The sequence below is a fragment of the Nipponia nippon genome, unplaced genomic scaffold (genome assembly GCF_047370975.1).
Source record: "Nipponia nippon isolate SJK-2023a ecotype South Korea unplaced genomic scaffold, ASM4737097v1 scaffold_18, whole genome shotgun sequence".
Taxonomy (NCBI): domain Eukaryota; kingdom Metazoa; phylum Chordata; class Aves; order Pelecaniformes; family Threskiornithidae; genus Nipponia; species Nipponia nippon.
The window spans coordinates 3,676,400-3,697,449 of record NW_028262334.1 but is presented as its reverse complement, the minus strand read 5'-3'; the positions used below and the strand labels follow the sequence as shown (position 1 = coordinate 3,697,449).

The window sequence follows — 21,050 nt, the reverse complement described above, 5'->3', positions numbered from 1 at the left end:
AGGACTAATGTTTACATGGCACAGCTCAGTGTCAGGCAGTGCAGCGATACCAGCGCAGACCTATAAAGCTATAATTAATACTAGCCTCATATTCCACCACATAAATTAATTCTGCTCCTCAGCACAATAATGCTGATATTGCTTTTCTGTGGATTAACCAAGTTAACATTAGGCAAAACCTCAAAGGTACAAAAGAAAGTCCCGCAAATGGAAGGTTAGTTAAACAACTTTTCCTTCAAAAAGGAGAAATAAGAAAGAATTAAACAAGACTCAGCTAGGACAGCCAGCTCAGCGTGTTGACTCTATCTTTTTGTTCCCAGTTTCCTTGAAGTTACGGTAGTTAGACTATCTTGCCAACCAATGAAGCACTAGCAGATGGCACTTTGGGAAAAGGGCACGTGAGAGGAAAGGTTGAGGAGGGCAGAGCTAAGGCAATGACTCAGTTGCTCACATCTAGTACCTGTAGAAACAGATACATTTATGGGTGGAGACTACGTACTGTGACTTATTTTCCATGCCCATTAAAACAAGGGAATGAGTCATTTGATCTGTACAGCAGTTCTGTTTCACAATTAAGTTCACTGCACGTAGAGAGAGATATATGTAAGTATTCTTTGCACACTATCATGTCCAAAAAAAATTGGTTATTTCCTACAACAGGGTATACAACTACACAAGAAAATACCCGAACTATACAGATTGCTTTACATTTCATACTTACAATTACTACACACAAAATTCTAACTCAAAGTTTCAAGTTAAAGATTAATTCTTGCGCAATTGTTTTATGCAGATTTAAATAGAAAATTACACTTAAGGGGGCAATGCCATCATCCCTTGATCGACATTACCTCTTTGCACCATACCAGCTCTAGCAGTTGCACAGCAAGCCGGATACTGCTAAAAACTGATTTTTTTGAGGGTTAGTCTTCAACCAGCTTATTTGCGCTAGCACAAAGCAGGATGTGCAGCAATGCCACTCCTGGTGGCTTCCAGTGCATAGACTCCTCTCTAATGTGTTTAATAGGGCTCCTCCTCTTAATTTTTCTTGTTATTTTGGACAGTTTTGGGGCTTGTGCTTTGGGTGGTTTTTTTGTTTGGTTGGTTTTTTTTAGAAGCATGAAACCTAACTTGCTAAGATAGCAAGTAACTGTCACATTAACACCACCCCTTAAAAAAAAAAAAAAAATCCAAAACCAACCTTACAAAGAACCTTAAGTTACCCTAAAAATCCTAGAATACTTTTTATCTGCAGAAAAACAATTCTAATAAAACATGCTATCTGAAGTGATCAAATTAGTAAACTAAAATTATATGAACAATTTTGTTTTGGCATCTCAAGAAGTCTTAGAACATGCTACTGCTGATGCGATTTATAAAAAGCCATCTAATTAATCTCACAACTGATAATGTAGGAAAAATTTCATGGTATTTAGATGTTGTTTTCAGAAGAAACTTCTGCCTTTTGACAGACATGCAGTCTTTAGCTGTATACTTAATAGGTACTATAGTAATTGAATAGAAAGAATTAATACTATATTAAACATATTAATAGATGTACTAGAACATAGCATTTGTCTCAAGAGGAAACAGACAAGAAACTAGATTACAAGCATTCCACCTTTGGTTCCTTAGCTGGGACAAACCCCCTTTTTTTGCAAGCCGATCCAATTGATTGTTTCTTAGCTTTGCAAGATGTGATTTATTTCCTGATTTCAGGCCTTCATCCTGGACTGCCTAGTTCATGTGTTCACCAGTGTGTGGCCAAACACACTGATGGGCACTTCGTGTTTTTGGCAATACTTCTGAAGCTTTCATTTTACCTTAAAGTCAACACTTTCTGTCCAGAAGTTTTATGGTATGCTGACTCTCAGGAATCTAAAGTTAGCAACACATATTACTTGCATTGTATTAAGGACCTGACGCTACACTGTACAGTCTTTCCTCTTAAGCCAAAAAAAACCCCAAAACGTTTGTGATTTGATGTTGTAAAAATATCTGCATACCTGCCACACTCCCACAATTGCATTGGCTACTAATATAAGTAAGATTACAAAAGGCTCTACAAATGCTGTGATTGTTTCTTCACCTTCTTCAAACCAGGCCAGGACCTGTAAGACAAACACGATTCAAATTAGCGATTTACACAGACACCTTGCAAACTTACGACCCAGTAAATTCCAGCTTGAGGTTCGACTGCTTAGACTTGAGCAATTTTTGAAACCCCTCAGTCTTCCAAAATGTAGTTTTGTAGTTCATGAATGAGTTGGCAATATGCAGTGAAAAAGGAGAAAAAGAATCCTCGCTAAAGTAGTACGAAGTTCATTTCCAAGGCTGCTCTTCTTTTCAAGGAGCAAGCTATTTATTTGGGAAACCTATTGCTACTTTTGCTTCACAAATGAAAGCAGAAGTTGTGACAACAGCTACGGCAATTAAAAGTTCCAAAAAAATTTTTCATTACTGTCTAAAACAGGATGCAGACAGATGAGTTTGTCTACTTAGAACACTAAAACTTTGCCAGAATCTGAGTTTTAACCAAGTTAATTGTTCCTTACGAATAACTTAAGACACACAAATGGAAACAGCTTTACAAGTTTTCAGTAAGTAGATATGAAAAATAAGCATCTACTTGTATTTAAATACAAGTAGTGCCTTATTGAAGCATCTAAGTGAGTTGTACAGTCACATCTGAAGTTGAATTCTGAGCTGAGTAGCTGATAAAACTCAAATTAAAACTGGATTTTTAAAAGTAAAGCAGCTTGCGGACTTGCATAAAAGGCTCCACATAGACTTTAATTCATTTGCTTTAGAATTACTCTCTAGTTTTAGGCCTCTGCCATTCACTTGACTTGAATGGGTATATGTCAGGGGCTCTGCAGAGCCCTGTAGTTACTGAAGAAAAGTCAAGCTAACATGACCAGAGAGGAAGAGCTTTTTTGTCAACATGTTGAGCAACAGGAAGCCTGGAAAGCGACAGTAAATAGGAACAACGTGTTGAGATAATTAGGGCTAGTAGTCAGGCAACAGCACGCTGAATCACTAGAAGACTGCAGCGAGCAAACCGTTACTAAAGCAAGCGCCATAATTCCACCAACATGTTGCTCAGAGCTATTGCTCAATTGTGAAACACTCCAGGATGTTAAAAGGAAGGAGCAGCAGCATGAAAGCCTCAAGCAGAAAACAGACTGTCAAGCAAATTCAACACAACAACAAATTTTATTGCAAAAGGATAAACTTATGAGATCCAGGTTACGATCAGTAAGACTGAAACATTCCAACGGGCAACACAACATTTTGAGGGTCTGTGTAATCCCTCTGGAGAAGAGATTTCGTTAGGATCTCTTACGCTCTCTACATCTCAGTATTTCTTCGCTCCTCCCACACCACTAATCTCCAATCCCCAGTAACAACTTCTGCCATTTGACCTGCTAGAGCAGTCATACAGTCGACATTGTAGTCTTCGCTCCATGCATTACCCCTTATATCATGGAGAGCTTTTATTCTGCACCAGCACTGCTGCCGCCAGTGGAGCTACAGAAATGGCTAACGGTACATTTCCAGTTTTCTTAGCATATACAAGGTCACACGCTGCCATCAGAAAAGCTGCTTAGTATCTGTTTCTTCCCTCCTTTTCTTTATTGGAATTCTGTAGAGCCCATTTTGCTTCCAACAAAGCAAGTAAATTCGATCATTTTGTGATGTTCTGAACAGAGCAGGCACCTACAAGGTTAACCGGAATAAAATATCTGCTTTACACAATGCTAAACCATAATCTTTTTCAGACCGAAGACCACGTGTGTTGTAAAATAACATTGAGAAAGCCTGCAACTTTAACAGGTAAGGAAAGTAGCTACAAGGACAGCAAGATCCAAGTATGTCAAGGAGAACCAAAATTAAGTTTTCAAGGGATCTTCTATTTCAGTAAGCCATTATTTCAAAAAGAGTAGATGAACTCAGATTAGAGATCCTGACAGTACGGATCCAATTTTTTAGATCTTCACTGTTGGTTTTTTTTTTTTGCCAAAATTATTAATCTGTGACCAGATTAAAATTAAGTATCTAGTTAATCCTGGAAGCCAGCAACACACATTTCTCCTCCAAAAAGTTTCCACACAATTACTAACAGTGGAACGATCTAAGCTCTAGTTCTAGAATGTTTTAGTGAATATACAAATAACACAATACATTGTGAGTTCTTGGTTCTGTTATAGCAGACTACAGCTATATTAACACTCCCTTTAGGACACTTGTGATACACAACACATATTGCTGTAACAGAACATGTTTATTATTTCATAGTAGCCTGAAGTAAAAACAAAACCACAGTAAAAACCAAAGAGAACGCAGAACAAGGAATACAAGTATTTAACTAGGTGTTTTTAGTAACATCGGATCATATGCTGAAGCCTGGTAGAGACCAGACAATTCTTGTCCAAGGCACCGAGTCCTTGTCATGAAGTTTCCACTAGCACACTTTTAAGACCCTGGAGAGGTTTACAATGAGAGATCTTTTATTTGACTACTACTCAGAAGGGCCCCACCATATTTCAGCCCTAATCACTTTAAGACTCACATGTAGAACAGATTAATTTCCAGGTCATTGATCTCCAATGTACTATTCAGGCAATACGATCAGCAAGTAGCGTTACCGTGTATTTAAGAAGCTTAGAAGAGTAGGGAAAAAAGAGTAAGATAATTGCCCAAGCAAAATGCAAGTCTGAAAATAAGGGAAATTAATAGCAAGACACAGAAGTCCCATATCAACAGCCGACGTAAGCAGCTTAAAGGACAACTTTCAGCATATTTGCTTTAGGGCTGCTAGAGCCGTGGCTTGCAGAAGCCTGTTTCAATCAAAGCCTAATGGGGTGGACCTGCAGGACACTAAGCCAAAAAATACACAGTGATGGGCAAATAGCACTTAGTTTTCATGGTTATTTGTAAAAAGGGGCAGAGGGACAATGCAGAAGTCAGCCAGCAATAAAGTGGCTACTGATGAAAACAGCTAGAAGAACAGAAGTGTCCTTACAGCTTTTCGCATTTCTACAAGTTAAGTATCTCTGTATTGTAAGATAAGTTATGGGGGCAAGTTGTCTCAGCTGACTATTTATCATTAAGTAACAAAACCAGAATTAGAGTAAAGAATGGATCTTCCCAGATAGAGTTCTGTTGCCCAGCAGGCTGTACCCACTTACCACTAACAGAGGAAAGGCAAACAGTTTGTTGTCAGCAACCTAACAAGTTTTTTCGTTTGTTTTTCATTTTGACAATGGAAACTTAGAAACAAGCTGGGACAGTAAGATCTCATCCTAACAAGAAGCCCTGGACTAATTGAAGCAGGTTGTGTAAAACCATGGACTGCTTTTAAGAGAGCTTTCTTCTCACAGGATGCTGTGAATTAAGACTTAGTATATTTTGGACAGAGTACTAACGACAGCTCAGAAAACCCTCTTTTAGTGATTTTTCTTTTCAATACAAATTAGCTTAAAATTAAGCAGATGCAAACTATTTTTTAGTAGTCCTGATACTTGGTCCATGTCAGTTATACTGAACACCAGGAAATACTAAAGAAAAACCTCCCCATTTTAGTTCCATTATTCAGTAGAGATTTTTTTTATTTGCTACCCTAAGGGGGGGCGGGGGGGGGAGGGAGTCTTGACCACAAATATAAGTACAAAACTAAGAAATTTACTGGGTTAGCAGATTGTAAGCACCCATCAGATATGCTACTCCGTATTTCTGAAAATACATTCCTGTGATTAGCATATAAACAAGGGAAAAAAAATAAAGATACATAGCACCCACAGTTAATTTCTACAAAGTAAAATGGAACTGCAATTGCTTCTCACAGTTTATTCACCCTAAGCATCAGTTGGTATCTCAGATGCTATTGAGTAATCGGAGTTTAGCTAAAAGCGTGCCAGTGTAATGTACTACAGCAAGCCTTATCTTGTGCCACATACTCACTGCTACTGACCTTAACAGGTAGCTTTTGGGGTGATTTCAGGGCAAAGCCTGCAACATTTTTACTGACACATCTTACTCCAAGAGTAGCTTTGTTCACCTTTTAAGGCAGGTTAGGCTGTACTCATGCTAATTTACAGGCTATAATAAGCTCTGGACTAAATCACAGTATATTGTTTTAACCTAAACATGGATATCTGCTAGTAGAAAACATTCCCAGAACATTGACTTCTAAGTCAGCTTAGGAATCAAAGAAATAATTGGGGGGGAAAAAAAAAAAAGAAGAAAGAGGAATGCTCTTCGGATGCTGTATTTAACCATCTTTTTAATACTTAAGTTTTTGGTAGAGTTTATAGTCTATGCTGCATCTTGCAGAAGAAAATTCACTGTAAGTGTGATGCAAAGACAAGACTTCATGGTTAAGCATACATCACTGTTTAAAGCATATATATACTTTACCAAATAATTATTCTACATCAGATACACAGGTAACATCTTGCAACTTGTCATTTACACAGCAAAGAAAGCTGTTCTTTTATGTAAATATTGTAGATTTGAGTACATGCTGCAGAAGTAGCAAGAATTAAAAGCCATAGTGCACAGAAAATTAAACATCCCCTTACTTGCACCAAGAAAGTCAGGCTATGAAGGGCCTTGAACTGCTGAGGTACACTCTACAGGTTTATTTCTGCATAGGCTTCACAGATTCGACACAACACCAAGATAAGGTCCAGGCCTATGCGTAGATCCATTTACTCACCATCAGAAATTATTTATATTGTTTCTCTTCAAAAGCCATACTTAAGGCCAATAAAAATACTGAAGAAACAATAGTGTAAGAATTTAAGCTGTTACTAACTAGGCACATCTGTAACAGCAATTCCAACTTGGAATGTAGGACATAGTATCTACAGCCAACAAACAGGCAGCATATGACCCCTACAATCAGCCAGGGTGACACAGATTCAGCTGTTAGTCTGATTTATTTTACTGACACATACCTGACAGGGGGTGTGGGAGTAGAGGACACAAAAGGCACTTTGAACACAAGTTTATACTGCATGTAAGAGAGGACGCTTTTGCACAAAAATGTAATGCCGATCTCAATGTTAAAGATGGCTGTTTCTGTGCAGTCAGTCATAATTGTAAGAATCTAATATGATTTATGACCACAATACAATTCCCAGAAAAGCTTCTGCGACACAAAAATGATCTATATACCCCGAGATCCTCTCTCTCATACCTGAATCTTCAACATTTTTTTTTAATTGATGATGTACAGCTGGTGAAGAACACCGCTACATTCACTGCCCTACCAGCACCTATGCCCTTCCTGAAAGCACACATAAATCTGCTGCCACTACCACAAAGTACATACTCTATTTGATTGTCAGAAAAACCAAATTCAAATTAGAGTAAGTTTTCAGTGACACACTAAAAAAACCCCACCCTTTAAAAAAAAAAAAAGGAAGTCAGTGCTACATCTTCATGCCCAATTCCAACACCCAGCCCCCCCCCCCCGCCCAGTAACTCAAAAGACTTGGGGGCTTTTGGGGTCATGTGTTCTTAAGTCCTTGGTCAGCCACCTTTTTCCATCCCTTGTCATTCAACGGAAACTACTTATTTGAGCATCTTGACAAAAATTCCCTTTGGGACATACACCAGGCCTTGAAGTCTTCAGTTGAAAGTTATTTCAAACAGGAGCCATTATCCAACCTTACTTCTGTTGGTATGCTCTACAATGTCCTACTTTCTACTCAAGTGCTGCAGTTTACAGTCTATCAAACAATAAATCATAGTAAAAAGCAGTCATTGAAGTGAGAATCAGCACTTCACCAAGTTCTACAGTACGATTCTGTGGGATCTGACACTGCCCCCAAGAAAGCCAGAAGTCTTGACTCATTGAAGAGCAGCTCTCAACAGTATTACTCAACATCCAAAACCAACGCAAATTTAACTGACTCCATTTTAAGTCTAATTATCCATTTCAAGATCTCTAAGGCGCTGGGAGTTTTGCATGCCTTGCAACAGTACGAACGGAAAACCTGAATTTCTAAGGCTTGTAAAAGATAGCATAATAAACACGCTTAAGTTAAGCTCTAGCATTAAGTTGTTCTATCAAGAAGAATGACTTAGCATAATTTGTAATCTCAGCACTATGTATAAATCCAGTTTTTAATGTAATATTTTCAAGTGTTCTCATGGAACAATTACTGTTCACAAGCCTAACGCAGCTATGTACTCTATTCAAACATTTTCAGAACACCAGAATTTAGGTGATATTAGATCCAATTTTTGCAGCAACACAGTCTTTATATCAACATACTCAACAGTTCTTTACAGCTACTACAAAAGTCTCTAATATGCTTTCATCAAGAAAAAGTGTTAGAACCTAAGAAAAACAGACAACAGATGATCACCTTCTGAGCAAGGAGAAAACCAGAAGCAAACACAAAGGGGAAGTGCTTTTAAAGTACCAAAATTATAATAGATGTGGTTTTTTCTTTTATATTTCATCAAAAAGAAAATCTTTATGGTTAATGTCAATTTATAGTGGATATCCGTAACTCTTAAATAGGAGACAGAAAAGGCAGAGCAGTAGCCCAAGGTCATATACAATGCCAGTTACGCAGAAGCAGGGAACCCAGGTCTATCTGACATCCCATTAGACTACAGTCTCCTCTTAATTAGATAGAAAAATTAAGCATACTGAAAAAAACTGAATCCAGTTACTAATCGAGTTTTCAAAGCAGGCTTGGCAGTGTATGTTGTATGACCTCTGTCAGTCTGGTACCATACTTACTCAGATTCAGCAATGAAAGCTTAAAGTTTGGTGAATTTGATTTTTCATTTACTTGGTTATAATAAAAACAAATAGCGTACCTTGGCATGAAAGGCTAACAAACTTCTGTACTGTCATCCATCTCATGAGATGAGAAAAACATTCCTGACTTTTCAGGAACAAAAATGCATCCCCTTCTCACCCTCCGGGAGGGGAAAATGGGAAAGAAGAGAAAAAAAAAAAATCTTCTGAATGACCTGTTTACTCAATTTTCTATAGCCAGTCTGGTTTCCTCACCAGGAAACAGAAGAATGAGTAAGGCACATTTGTCTCCATGGTCAAGATCAATGCCGCCAATCACTGCTCAGCTGGTAATGGTATATTGCATACCAAAACCCAAAGCGCTTTGCAGGGGTGTCAGTGTGGGCATAGCCGAAGCCTCTCTTGGTGGAGGATCAGCAGCACAACATATACTGCAGCACCCACAACAGGGCAACCCTTCCCCCATCAAACAGAACAGCTTCAGAGTACATTCTCCTCGGCCCATCCTAATTAGCTTGCCCTTAGCTAAAGGGTCACCACAATTTCCACTCCCCCCAAGAGCTGCAGCATTTCTTTTTTTTTTTTAACATAGTTAATTACAACTCCAGGGCAAAGTCTACTATGAACTTTTACTCCTACCTAAACAATTTAATATTCTGCAACTTTTCTTTCTATTGTCCAACTCCAAGACATACAGCCTTCATCTTTCTTCTATACTTAGCCTTTGCTCAGTTCTCCAGTTTTTCAGCAAACACATACCACCCTTTACACATTATATAGAAAGATTGCCTAAACATGCTTTAAAAAAAAAATTAAGTTAAAAGTGTTCTTGTTCTTTTAATCCTGTATGCAAAGCAAGATGTCCATTTAATGACTGGACTATCCAAAGGTCAGTTACCAAATTTGGTCAACAATGGTGCCATCACAGCCGTCATCATTCTTGTCACTGTCAAAAGCAACAACTGTCACCTTGCTATTATCAGGAAGGGAAGGCAACTGGAATATTCGCCATGTAAATTCTATTTACAGTCTGCACTGCATCCAAAAATGTCTTCCAATGATTATACATTGAGCTTGATAACGATTAACTCAAAGGCAAGAAGAATGTCCAGTTAAACGCTTACTCAGGGTTAGTTTTCAAAGCCAACAAAAGCATTGGGAAATCCCACCTCAAATAAGCAAACTGGGTTGAATGAGAAGCACTTTTAAAAATACCTGCCTAGTGTAGTTACGTACTTATGACTCATGCAATAAAAGATTCCCTGAAATTTTCTTTTCCAGCATACAGAAGACTCTTCGCAAGGCAACTAATTTAAGAGATAGCCATTTACTTCACATCTTATACTTCTACCTTTTGAGAAAGAGAGTAATTTCAGTATGTACAGTTCCTATACATCAGAACATCTGTCATTCTGCAATACAGAAGCCTACGAAATAAAAAAATTCATACTTACAAAAGATATGCAAGCTGCCAGCAACAAAATTCTAACTAGTAAGTCTTCAAATTGTTCAATCACAAGCTCGAGTAAGGTTTTTCCTGCAACATGTAACAAAGCCATTTAGTTACGCACATTAAAAAAATGATGACTTATCAAGAAGAATTAGCAGAAGATTTCATGAACACGCTTACCTTCCTCAGCCGGTAACTCTGTCAGTGGAAGATTTTTCCAGGAAGCATGTCAAAGAAAAGAAATCATTGAAGAAACACATTAGAGCATTGTAAGGCATCCACCAGATACTGTTCCTGAACTGCACACTCAACTGGGTTGGATTTGACAGACATACTGAAAGCCCCATGCCCTTTTCATTAGAGCATCTCAATAGGCCCCATAGTTTTGCATTTTAAGACACATACAGGTTAGCTGGAATGTGCTAAGGGTTATAATTCAGCCAAGTCATCACTCCAGCCAGCTGTGGGACTTCTGCTGTTGCTGCACACAAAGGGTCAAAGGCTCAAAATGCTTTTCAAACGCTTTCTGACAAAGGTTTTCCTCCACATTCACTTAAAAAAAGCAAACCACCAAACTCGGTTCAAAATACTTCGAATTCTTTCCTCCATTTTAAGGATATTTTCTTATTTCTGCTCTCCCTTTTATCTCCCCGCAACTAGATTTAGTAATTCAAGAGGCACAAAAGCAGTGTTAAAGCTAAAAAAAAAACCCACCGTATAATCTTCTCATAGCTTTTCATTTTTACACAACGGCATGGGAGTTCAAAAGGGACTAGAGGAAGGCCAAGCAATAAGGATTAAAAAAAAGTAACACCTTATCGGCTGAATTCTGTGCCCCGACTCGAGAGAAGAATGTAAAATAAGGGACAGAAAGGCACTGAAAAGCAGGGAAAAATGAAGGTCAAGACGGACAAAAAAAAAAAAACCAAAAAAACCACAGCGCTTCATTTCAGAATGGAAGAAGATTTCCCACCGTTAAGGTGAAAGGAAACGGAGGTGACATCCTCCTTCCCAAAGCAGCCCTGTGAGCTTGGGGTATGAAAGAAACCCACGAGGTGGAGTTCAAGTCAGCCATCTTCTCTCCCTCGCTCCTATTCCGGGTCCTGTAAGAGATGCCGGCTTTGCAAATACACACACGATAGGCCTCGAAACAGGGCCCCGAGAAGGATGAGCGAAAAAGAGAAGGGGCGGAAAAGGGAGCAGAGGGGGGGAAAGACGACGAGTGCCAGCGACAGCATCCCCGCGGCGGAGGGAGGCGGGCGGCGTGGGGCCGGTTCACCTACCGTTGGAGCCCCATTTCTCCTTCAGCTTCTTGACTTGCTCCAGGCTGAGCCCGGTGCTTTCGTTGACGCCGAAATATGCCAAAACTTCCTCCACAGTCTTTGTGTGCGCGTTCTCCATGGCTGGGGCAGGGAGCAGCAAATGGTGCCTCGCCTCTTCTTCCTCCTCCTCCTCCTCCTCAGCGGTGGCGGGCGCGGCGGCGAGCCCCCTCCTCAGCCCCTCGCTCTCTCCCCCACCGCCCCCGTCCTATCACCATAGACCCCCTCCCGCAACAGAGAGGGGCCCCCGAGCCCACCTCACGGCCTCACTCTTCCCGAAGGAGGCCGGAGGGGGAGGAAAAAAAATTAAAAATTTAAAAAAAAAAAAAAGGGAAAAAAAAAAAAGGCAGGGAAAGCCGCCAGAAAAAAAAGAAAAAAAGCCCCCGCCCCCCTCCCGCCCCACACGCCCTCCGAGGGAGCCGAGCCGCCTCTCCGGCGGGGATGAGCGGGGCTTCAGGCGGCCCCCGGCCCCGGTCGGGCGGCTGAGGAGAGGGAGCAGAGAGGCGCGGGCCTCCGGGGCCGCTGTCGCCTCAGGGGCGCGGGAGGGCGTGCGGGGGGCTCGGCGGGTGCCTGCGCAGGGATGGGCCGCGTCCAGGTGGCCGAGCGGCCTCTCCGTTCGCTTGACTGGGCTCCGAGCCGCCCCCGGGGAGGGCGATAACGGCACGCCTCACCCCGCTCGCCTCCAGAGGTGAGGGAGGGAAGAAAAAGGCGCAGTTGCCCCGCTGCCCGCCTCGCCGGGAAGGGTCGGAATCGCCGCCCCCCGCCTCTAGCAGCCCGATCCTCCCGTCGCCAGCCCAGGCCGCTGTCGCCGTCACGGCTTGGGCTCGCCCGCCCCCCGCGCCCGGCCTCGCCGCTGTGCTCCCGCTCGCTCCGGTCGCGCACCGGCGGCGGCTGCTCTAATGTAACTTATGGGAGCTGGGCCGCCCGGGCCCCTCTCGCCGCCGCGGCATGTGGACGCCGCTCATTGGCGGGGCGCGCTGCGCGGGGCGGGGGGAAGGCGCGGCCCCGCCCGCGGCGCTGAGGCGGTGGCGGCGGCGGCGGCGCCTGGCGCTTCCCTGCGCAGCGCGGCCACCCGCCCGCCCGCCCTCAGGAGGAGGCGGAGGCGGAGGCGGGTGATGCAGGCCTCATGCGGCGGCGGGAGCGCTTCCGCTCCGCTGTGGGAGAGGCCTGCAGGTGGGGTGGCCGCTTTCCCGCCCCCCTGCCCCGGCGTGACCCGCCGCGGCCGCCCTCTGTCCCGGCCTCAACCCGCGGCTGGTGGCTGAGGGGGAGCGGGGCTGCCCCGGCGGCAGCGCGCGGCGGCTGAGGGGAGCCGATAGGCGCCTCAGCGCGGAGGGTGGGCGCGGAGCTGCCCCGGCGCATATCGTGACAGGAGTGTCAGCCTGCCTGTGGGGGCTGCCCTCAATTCTGTCGTGACCGGAGCCTCATCCAGCCAAAGGGTGAGTGTGGGGCTGCCCCCACCTCTGTCGTGACGGGAGCGTCATCCAGCCGTGAGAGCGCCAGAGGTGAGAGAAGGGCGGGCTGTGTGCCTCCATGCTAGCATTGAAGGGGTTCATTCCCCCGCCGTCCTGCCCCCGCGCTGAGGCCTGCGCTGACACCGAGCAATGCCTTTTGCACAACTTCCCTAATGCCTGTCGCAGCCATCGCACGCTGCCCCGCCAGCATAACAGTGACACGCACGCTCAGCCCTGGCGTGCACAGCGATAACGTAAGGAGGTATAAACTGCACAGTGTGATTTCAGCAGCGTGTGTGGTGTGAGGTACCAGCTTTCCTCAGCACAGTGTCTTGATAACTGACACAGACTCACAAACCAATATAGAACACGGCAAACTGACTGATACAGCCGTCCCACCCAATAATTCACAGAAACTTGAATGGAGACAATACAAACTGAGAGAGACCAGCACCGACTGACATTAATGACACCTGCAATACATATGGAGCACACAGCAAGCAATTCAGTACACAATATAAACACCTTCCCTTAAAATCACTTGGTGCCAAGCGATGTTCTTGTATATGCTTGTGCAAATATAAAAGCTGATCTCTACATGTGTGCTGGCTTACATAAATGCAGATCCTACATACAATCTGCATATCCATCACTGTTACAAACCACCCACAGTACCACGCTATGAGAAACTGTATGTCTGATCTGGAAGGAAAATATCTTTGTTTTACCTCTGTATTAGCAAAAGGAGAAAGGAGAGGGGACAGCCAATATGAAATTACAATGTTCTAGGGTATGTGTGGCCCTATATCCTTTCTAGCAAAAGTACAACTGCCCTAAAAGAGATTTCTCTGTAACTAGCCAATGTCCAGATAAGGATAACTTGACAGCATGTCTACACTTGACAGGGCAGTTCTGAATAAAAATTCATGAGTGAGATCTGATGGTGTAGTTCAGGTATGACAATTACTTGTTCCATGCCTTGCCTGTATTAATTTTATCTTGCTTATCAGCAGGATTAATCAGCATGGCCAAATGTTGCTTGAATACAGTTACGTTGTTTCTTATACCACTACCTCGCACTGCAGGTATATAGACATACCCTAACTGTTACAAGGTAAAGAATGTCAACATGACAGTTTTATATAGTTTATATAGTTTACCGTACATTTCTTACCTAGTTTTAATACTTTTCTTGATATTGTACGAACACATGATCCCATCACCCCCAAAACATAACTGAAGTCACAAGGTGCACATGCATCTGAAATTAATACTCTTACAAAACAATATGTCTTCGAAAATGGGCACTCAGTGCCAACAAAGCTGCTGATCGATGCCTGTCACAGGCCCACCTAACCCACACTGGAGTTTTCAATATCCTCTAACACACAAGTATGGACATATGCACCTCTGTCTTCAGACACCTCTGCATGATAGACTCAATGTCAGTCCCCATATTATGTGCACATGCAACATTAAAAAATACGTGATTTCTGCAATTGTTATATACGGAATAACGCCAGCTACTTGAATTAACATATTTCACTGACTGACAGCACAGTACGTCTATGTGAGTAGTTTCTTCCCTTCTACCATGTTAACACAGCCTGCATTATATGTAAGCTTTTTGTAAAAATACATTTACCACAGCAATGTTTTTACACACTAGCATATGTTACTAGCCTTCATATACAAGAGCACCTGTAAAGGACTTGAAAGTCCTGCATTTCATTTTCTTATTATTTTTAAGTATTACTTTTAAATGTTGTAAAAGAGCAATACAATTAAGCGTCAGTAGCAATTTTCAAAACAAACAGGTATTAGATAGAAACCCGGGTCGTATTTCATATCATTTCTCCCTGTGATATACTTTGTATGTCATTGTTGGTTTCCTCTTTGTGCCTGTTTCCAAAAAGGCTTATGGAAAATTATTTTAAGCATACCAGAACCATGGCATGTGCAGTTAGAGCTTGGCAGAGTGTATAATAAAGTAGATATGGTGTCCTTTCAGTCTTAACTTGTTAACAGGCGGAAATGCTGCTAGGAAAGCAAACAGAGTTTGCATTCTAGCAAATCCTGGGGAACTCTTGGCATTCTCTGGGATTCAGCTACAGTCTGACAACTCCACTTCCATTGTTTCTTTCTCATCCATTAAGATGAGAGGACTTGATTCTTACCTTTTTCTTCCATCTTTTGAATATAGACTCTACATAAAATCTGGAAAGAACCTGAAAGCAGAGTCTCCTGCCTGCGTTTATTTCTGTCCCATGTTCTGTTATGGCTCAGTGAATTCTGAGAGACTGAATTAAGGACTGTTCTACAGGTCTTTCTCTTCCAGAGCAGAATAAACTGTGCATTTCCTTCACGATTGCTTCCCTGTCCTTCCACAGATGTGCAAGACCAATGCTAGCTGACCAGTGAGACTTTCTTTGCAGGTCATACCCTCCAAATCGTTAAAGATCTTCTGACAGCTGCACATTTGAAAGACATTTGCAGATACAATGCTTGGTCTAGACAGCATAGTGCAGAATGAACTACAAATACCCATGTAGATACTGCAGCAGAAGCAGTACCTGCTAATTTTGGCATCACTTGGTATCATACAAATTTAGAATTGTGAATTGAAATCAGTGTTATTTCCTATCGCTATGCAAGGATTCATAAAGTTTCCTATGAAATTTCTCTTGTCTCTTAAAGAAGATGGTTATCTTGGCCCAAATCAGAATGATGGCACCTCAGCTCTGCCTTAAGCAATGTGAGACCATGAAAGCTTCCAGGCAATTAATACTTCCAGCAGGTGCAGATAGCTTTACATTCTCCATCTTTAAGGAAGAAGGAAACCAATTTATTTTGCTGCTGCAAAGTGAAGTTGCAGTTTGTTTTTAGAGTGGGACCCCTTGGAGCGGTATCTTGGAAAGAAACATGACAAAATGGCCCAGCTTTGGCTTTGATGAAATTCCATTCACATAATGGAAGTATACCATTCATACATTTGGCCTACTATCTTTTTTCACTGTAATATATTAGAAGAAGCAGCCAACACATCAGGCAGCAGCATTAAAATGGTTCCTGTAATGCTTACTAATTGAAGTAAATGGGAATTTGGCCTGAGAGAGGACTGCAGGATGCTTTCCTTCAAATTGCAATAACATTAAGTCACCTCTATTGCTGCAAAGCAGATTCACAGTAGAGTTACTGGTCATGATGTGAATTGTCTCTTGCTGTACATAAAAACATACGTTTTGTAGCTCAAATTTCAAAGACAATTAATAGTTTTTACTGGAGCTAAACGCAGCACAGAAGGGCACTACACAAAATGCCAGTTTGTTGAGCCAATGTACCTGAATGCTGACCTGCAATAGCCTTCCTATTTCAGGCCTGGATCTCTTTCAGTGGACATAGACAAAGTTATACTATTCTGCTTAACTGTGCCAAATTATGTCATGATTTTTGCAGACTGGCTAATTGCCTAATGGGGCTTAGGTTGAGACCACCGAGCTCATTGCTCTTATTACCCCAGCTGATTTCAAATACACGTCTTCATGAGTGACAAATGGGGGCATTGCTTCTTCCTCCTACAGTACTATTTTATTCCTCTTAAATTACGGTTATTAAAATGTTTCAGCCACTTGAAATCTACTAAGACATATTAAAATACTGCAAAAGTGCTGTATCAAAGTGGAAAGGTTTTAAAACTGCAGTTCTGTCATAGGATAATGCAGTTTAAATATAGTAACTGTTTTTTCCAGTCATCTTGCTCTTTGATTTCATGGTATTATGTCAAGGGTTTTTTTTTCCCCTCTCCCTCTTTAAGAAGCTTATAGCTTAAACAGCAAAATGCAAAAAATACTGAGATGAAACAGTTACACAAACCCAGTAGAGAAATCAGTGATAAAATATGAGTTTGAATTTTGATAATTAAGATAATCTGAGCTTATTCCCAATAATTTTTATTCCTAGGCAATGTATGTTCCTGTATCAGCAGCAGGTAGAATTTGACTTCCACTGAGACTGGGAGACTGTGAATACAAAGGATAGCGTTGCTGCTGGGAGATTTCTAGAACCGGATCACTGTTCCTGCACAAAGCAGCTGCTCGCTGCCTTGGTAGTGTAAAAGAGACAGCGAGGCAGATTCTGATCTCAGTGACAGTAACTATAAGAGATCACAGTTTGGTTTGGTAGATTTCTTCTTTTATTTCTGTATCCTACTGATAGTCGCTTGGTTTGTCACCGAAGGCTCCATCAGAGTATTTGCCACAGTAATCTCCATTTCCCTGTTTGGAAAAATCTTTATGTCTACCCCATGCTGACGTCAATAGGAGATCTAGAAGTATGGGAGAGAACAACATTATATCAGACCCAAGATCCAGCATGCATATCAAGAAAATAATTTATCCTTATTTGATGGCCAAGTAATTTCTCTTAAAGGGAAATCAGCTTGACTACTATCTTAAAAATGCACAACAACTTTAGAAATAAAGCACTGGTTGGTGCCCATGAGATTTGAATTCTTATCTCATCCTGACCTGAATTTTCCATCTAATTAAGGTCTAATTCTGATTAATTTGGCAGCTAGCTGCCATTTTTTCCTGTGTAAATATCCCTTGTGTGCTTCTGGATCTCAGTTTTGCTCTCTGTAGGGGCTGGGGATACCACCAAGCTTGTAGGGGGCTGTGTGGCCAGGCACAATATTTATAAAATGGCAGTTTGTTGTTTGTGAGGTGTTACAAAATTGCCCTGCCTTTTTATACCTGTAAGAAGTTGATGGCTAATCGAGATGTCATAGCTGTGATCATACTAGTAGTTACCTGTAGAAATTAATAGTTGTTATGGTTTAACCCCAGCTGGCAACTAAGCACCACACAGCCGCTCGCTCACTGCCCCCGCCCCAGTGGGATGGGGAGAGAATTGGAAGGGTGAAAGTCAGAAAACTCGTCGGTTGAGATACAAACAGTTTAATAATTGAAGTAAAATGAAATAGAATAGTAGTAATAACAATAACAATAACAATAACAATAACAATAACAATAACAATATAATACAATAATAATATACAAAGCAAGTGATAGACAATACAATTGCTCACCACCCGCCAACTGATGCCCAGCCCATTCCTGAGCAGTGATCGCTGCCCCCCAGCCAACTCGCCCCAGTTTATATAATGAGCATGACGCCATATGGTATGGAACAGCCCTTGGGCCAGCCTGGATCAGCTGTCCTGGCTGTGCCCCCTCCCAGCTTCTTGTGCACCAGGCAGAGCATGGGAAGCTGAAAAGTCCTTGACTGGTGTAAACACTACCTAGCAACAAACTACAACATCAGTGTGTTATCAACATTATTCTCATACTAAATCCAAAACACAGCACTATACCAGCTACTAGGAAGTAAAAATCAACTCTGTCCCAGCTGAAACCAGGACATAGTGCAATGAAAGTTGAATTGCTTTGCTATAGGACATGGGCCACCACTTCCTGAGCAAAGAATTTGTTTCGGTTTTGAAGCTATCAGTCTCTAGTCTCTGGCATTCAGGAGAACAGTAGCAATTCCAAGTTGGACACATAAACACACAACACAGCCTCATTTCTTAAAATGTCAAAACTTCGGTTAATTATTTTGGATGGTTTCTTTTTGTGATTCTTGAGTATGTTAGAAACAGAAATGCTAACATGGAATTTGGAGTTTAGCTTGCACTCTCTTCAACATGTAATGCACACTGTTTTATATTAGTCAGGTTCAAGTGAGCTAGCCTGGTACTTAGCAGGCTAATGACTAGTCCTAGAAACTACCAGCCACAAGGCAGGGCAATAATTACTGTAAATAAATAGTACCATTGCATCCATCTCTAGGGGCACTATAAATTCAGGTTCCTTTCCTGCTTCATAGATGTTTATGGGGACAGAAAGAAAGCCTTGTACACTGAAAGCAAAACAGAGTGGAGAGTACTCATCCACAGTGCTTTGCATGATCCTGTCGGTGATAGAATGGATGAAGGAAAGGATGTCCAAGAAAAGTACACAAACAGCTACACTTTTCATATGTTTGTATGAGTCTGTACATATTGATGTTTATATTCATCTGAGAGCAGCAATGACAACCAGAATGTAGCTCAGTGATGCCAGTTTTTCATCTTTTCACCTTCCGTTTACTCAGGCTTTGTACAGTAAGACTCTTTGATTGAAGTGAACCATCTGAATTACTTGGTTTTAAAACTTCTTTTTTCTTTTTCATCTTTTGACCCTATCAGAAGCCGTAATCAATGTATAAACAGTATTTGGTATAAACAATATATATTTCCTTTTCTTCAGTGTTATAGTACTGTACTATCAACAGTACCACCACGCAACGAGTGTCTGTCATTTCATATATTTACTGAATCGCAAGGAAAAGTCGCACTCTCTCTGACTTTTCAAGATTGAAAGGAAGACATCAAGATGCAGTCTATGTAGGTGAGTAGCAATAATGTAAGAAAGATTGAAAAGCTTTCCTTAGTCATGGCGATTACTTCATTTTCAGCCATTGTTTGGGACTAATGGCACATGACTACCACTTTTATTAGACTTGTGACATTTTGTGATGTGACACAAGCTGAAGTTACTTTCTGTGTTTCTTGTGGAGGATTTCCTGCAAACTCATAGATAGTTACTAGTAACATAGTGAAGTAACACACTTCAGTATTCAGACATTGATAAAATTATCATATACCATAAAACAAGCTCTTTTGTTGGTTATGTGGTATATTAAATAGAATTTTAGAAATTCTATTTAATATAAAATTCTTTTATGTTGAATTTTTTTCTCCCTCATGAAATAAGACAAAATGAGGGATTGAAACCAAATGCTCTGTTTGGTTTGCCAGTTAAATTCTTCCAGTCTGAACGATCAGAAATCTGTGTAACCCACAATCCGCATGGGTTTTGTTTTTTAAAAGGGAATATTTCTGTGGTAAGATGAATGGGTGCAGTTATACTGTGTCTGTCACCTTTCCCTACCTTTCTTAAGGTCTTCACACCTGCTTCCTAACATGGGCTCTTCAGGAGGAAAAAAGAAACTGCTAGACTGCCTTCATTCTCTATTAATGAGACTCTAACCAAATCTGAACACATTTTTCATTAGTGGAAGAAATGCTATATTGATCTTCCACGTTTCTGCTTTCTCACCTCATTTCTACCATTCAATACAATCTATATAGGTATTTCACAAAAATGATAGATTTTCAAAGGGGCTTTAACCTCCCAAATTACCCCTGGTAGTTTTTGGTCACTCCCAGAACAAGAATTCTTACAATTAATCTGTCAGAGCTCAAGGCTTCCAGTATAAGATACCTGGTTTTCTCTGTTGTTTATGCATAGATTTCGTATATGTCAATGGTGTTGCATGTGAACTCAAATTATCCTGACCTACAATACTTGTTCTATTTCAAGGTTCTGGGTTTCTAAAAGATTGTTTGACTCCTGGGTGGTGGCGTTTTTTTTTTCCCCCAGTTCTGCTAGAACGAGAAAACCTCTCCTGAGTCATCTTTGAAAAATACTGTTAAGCTCTTAAAGCTGCTTCTGCTCCGATGTCAGAAAGCATTAGTGAAAAGATACTGATTTTTACCACCTACAATTGCTCAGACGGAGAACTTCAAGAATTCTTTTCCACTCCCATGTTGAAACTATGCCGGCAGCATTCTTGTTCCTAGAAGTGCACTACAATGATCTTCCTGCTATGTGCAGGTTGGGCTTTTTATGAGAACAATGCTATCGAGCTTATAATTTAATATTAATAACATTAACAAACATTATTATTATTATTATTATTATTATTATTATTATTATTATTATTATTATTATTAACAGTAGTGCTGATACTGTGATTATTATTACTTGATTAATAATTTGCATTTGCAACTTCTTCTAATCAAGGATCTCAAGCATTTCATAAACCTTAATGAAAATTATATTATACAGTATCCCTGAGAGAACATGAAGTATTGTCATCCCCGTTTCACAAAAATGGGAGCTGAGGTTCAAAGTCATAGTCACACAGTCTATGGCAGAACTAGA

The 21,050-nt window shown here is 41.2% G+C and overlaps 1 protein-coding gene and 1 long non-coding RNA gene across 6 annotated transcripts in view; one reads left to right on the top strand and one right to left on the bottom strand.

Moving 5' to 3' along the window:
- ATP2A2 (ATPase sarcoplasmic/endoplasmic reticulum Ca2+ transporting 2) overlaps positions 1 to 12,461 on the bottom strand; it is a 49,237-nt gene extending 36,776 nt beyond the window's left edge. The window contains exons 1-4 of one of the 2 annotated variants that reach the window (XM_087754970.1): positions 11,519 to 12,461; positions 10,416 to 10,433; positions 10,240 to 10,322; positions 2,007 to 2,111 (exon numbers count right to left, since the gene is read on the bottom strand). In XM_087754970.1, the coding sequence (XP_087611096.1) occupies positions 2,007 to 2,111; positions 10,240 to 10,322; positions 10,416 to 10,433; positions 11,519 to 11,636 (324 nt within the window). In that variant the 5' untranslated portion in view covers positions 11,637 to 12,461. The remainder of the gene's footprint in view (positions 1 to 2,006; positions 2,112 to 10,239; positions 10,323 to 10,415; positions 10,434 to 11,518) is intronic. The other variant, XM_009472808.2, reaches the window with a different exon arrangement.
- Positions 12,462 to 12,671: 210 nt separating this feature from the next.
- LOC148056066 (uncharacterized) overlaps positions 12,672 to 21,050 on the top strand; it is a 54,568-nt gene continuing 46,189 nt past the window's right edge. For 3 of the 4 annotated variants that reach the window (XR_015704032.1, XR_015704031.1, XR_015704034.1), the window contains exons 1-2: positions 12,672 to 13,056; positions 19,311 to 19,451. This is a non-coding gene — a long non-coding RNA (uncharacterized LOC148056066). Of the gene's footprint in view, positions 13,057 to 19,310; positions 19,452 to 20,486; positions 20,721 to 21,050 lie in introns of all 4 variants that reach the window. The other variant, XR_015704033.1, reaches the window with a different exon arrangement.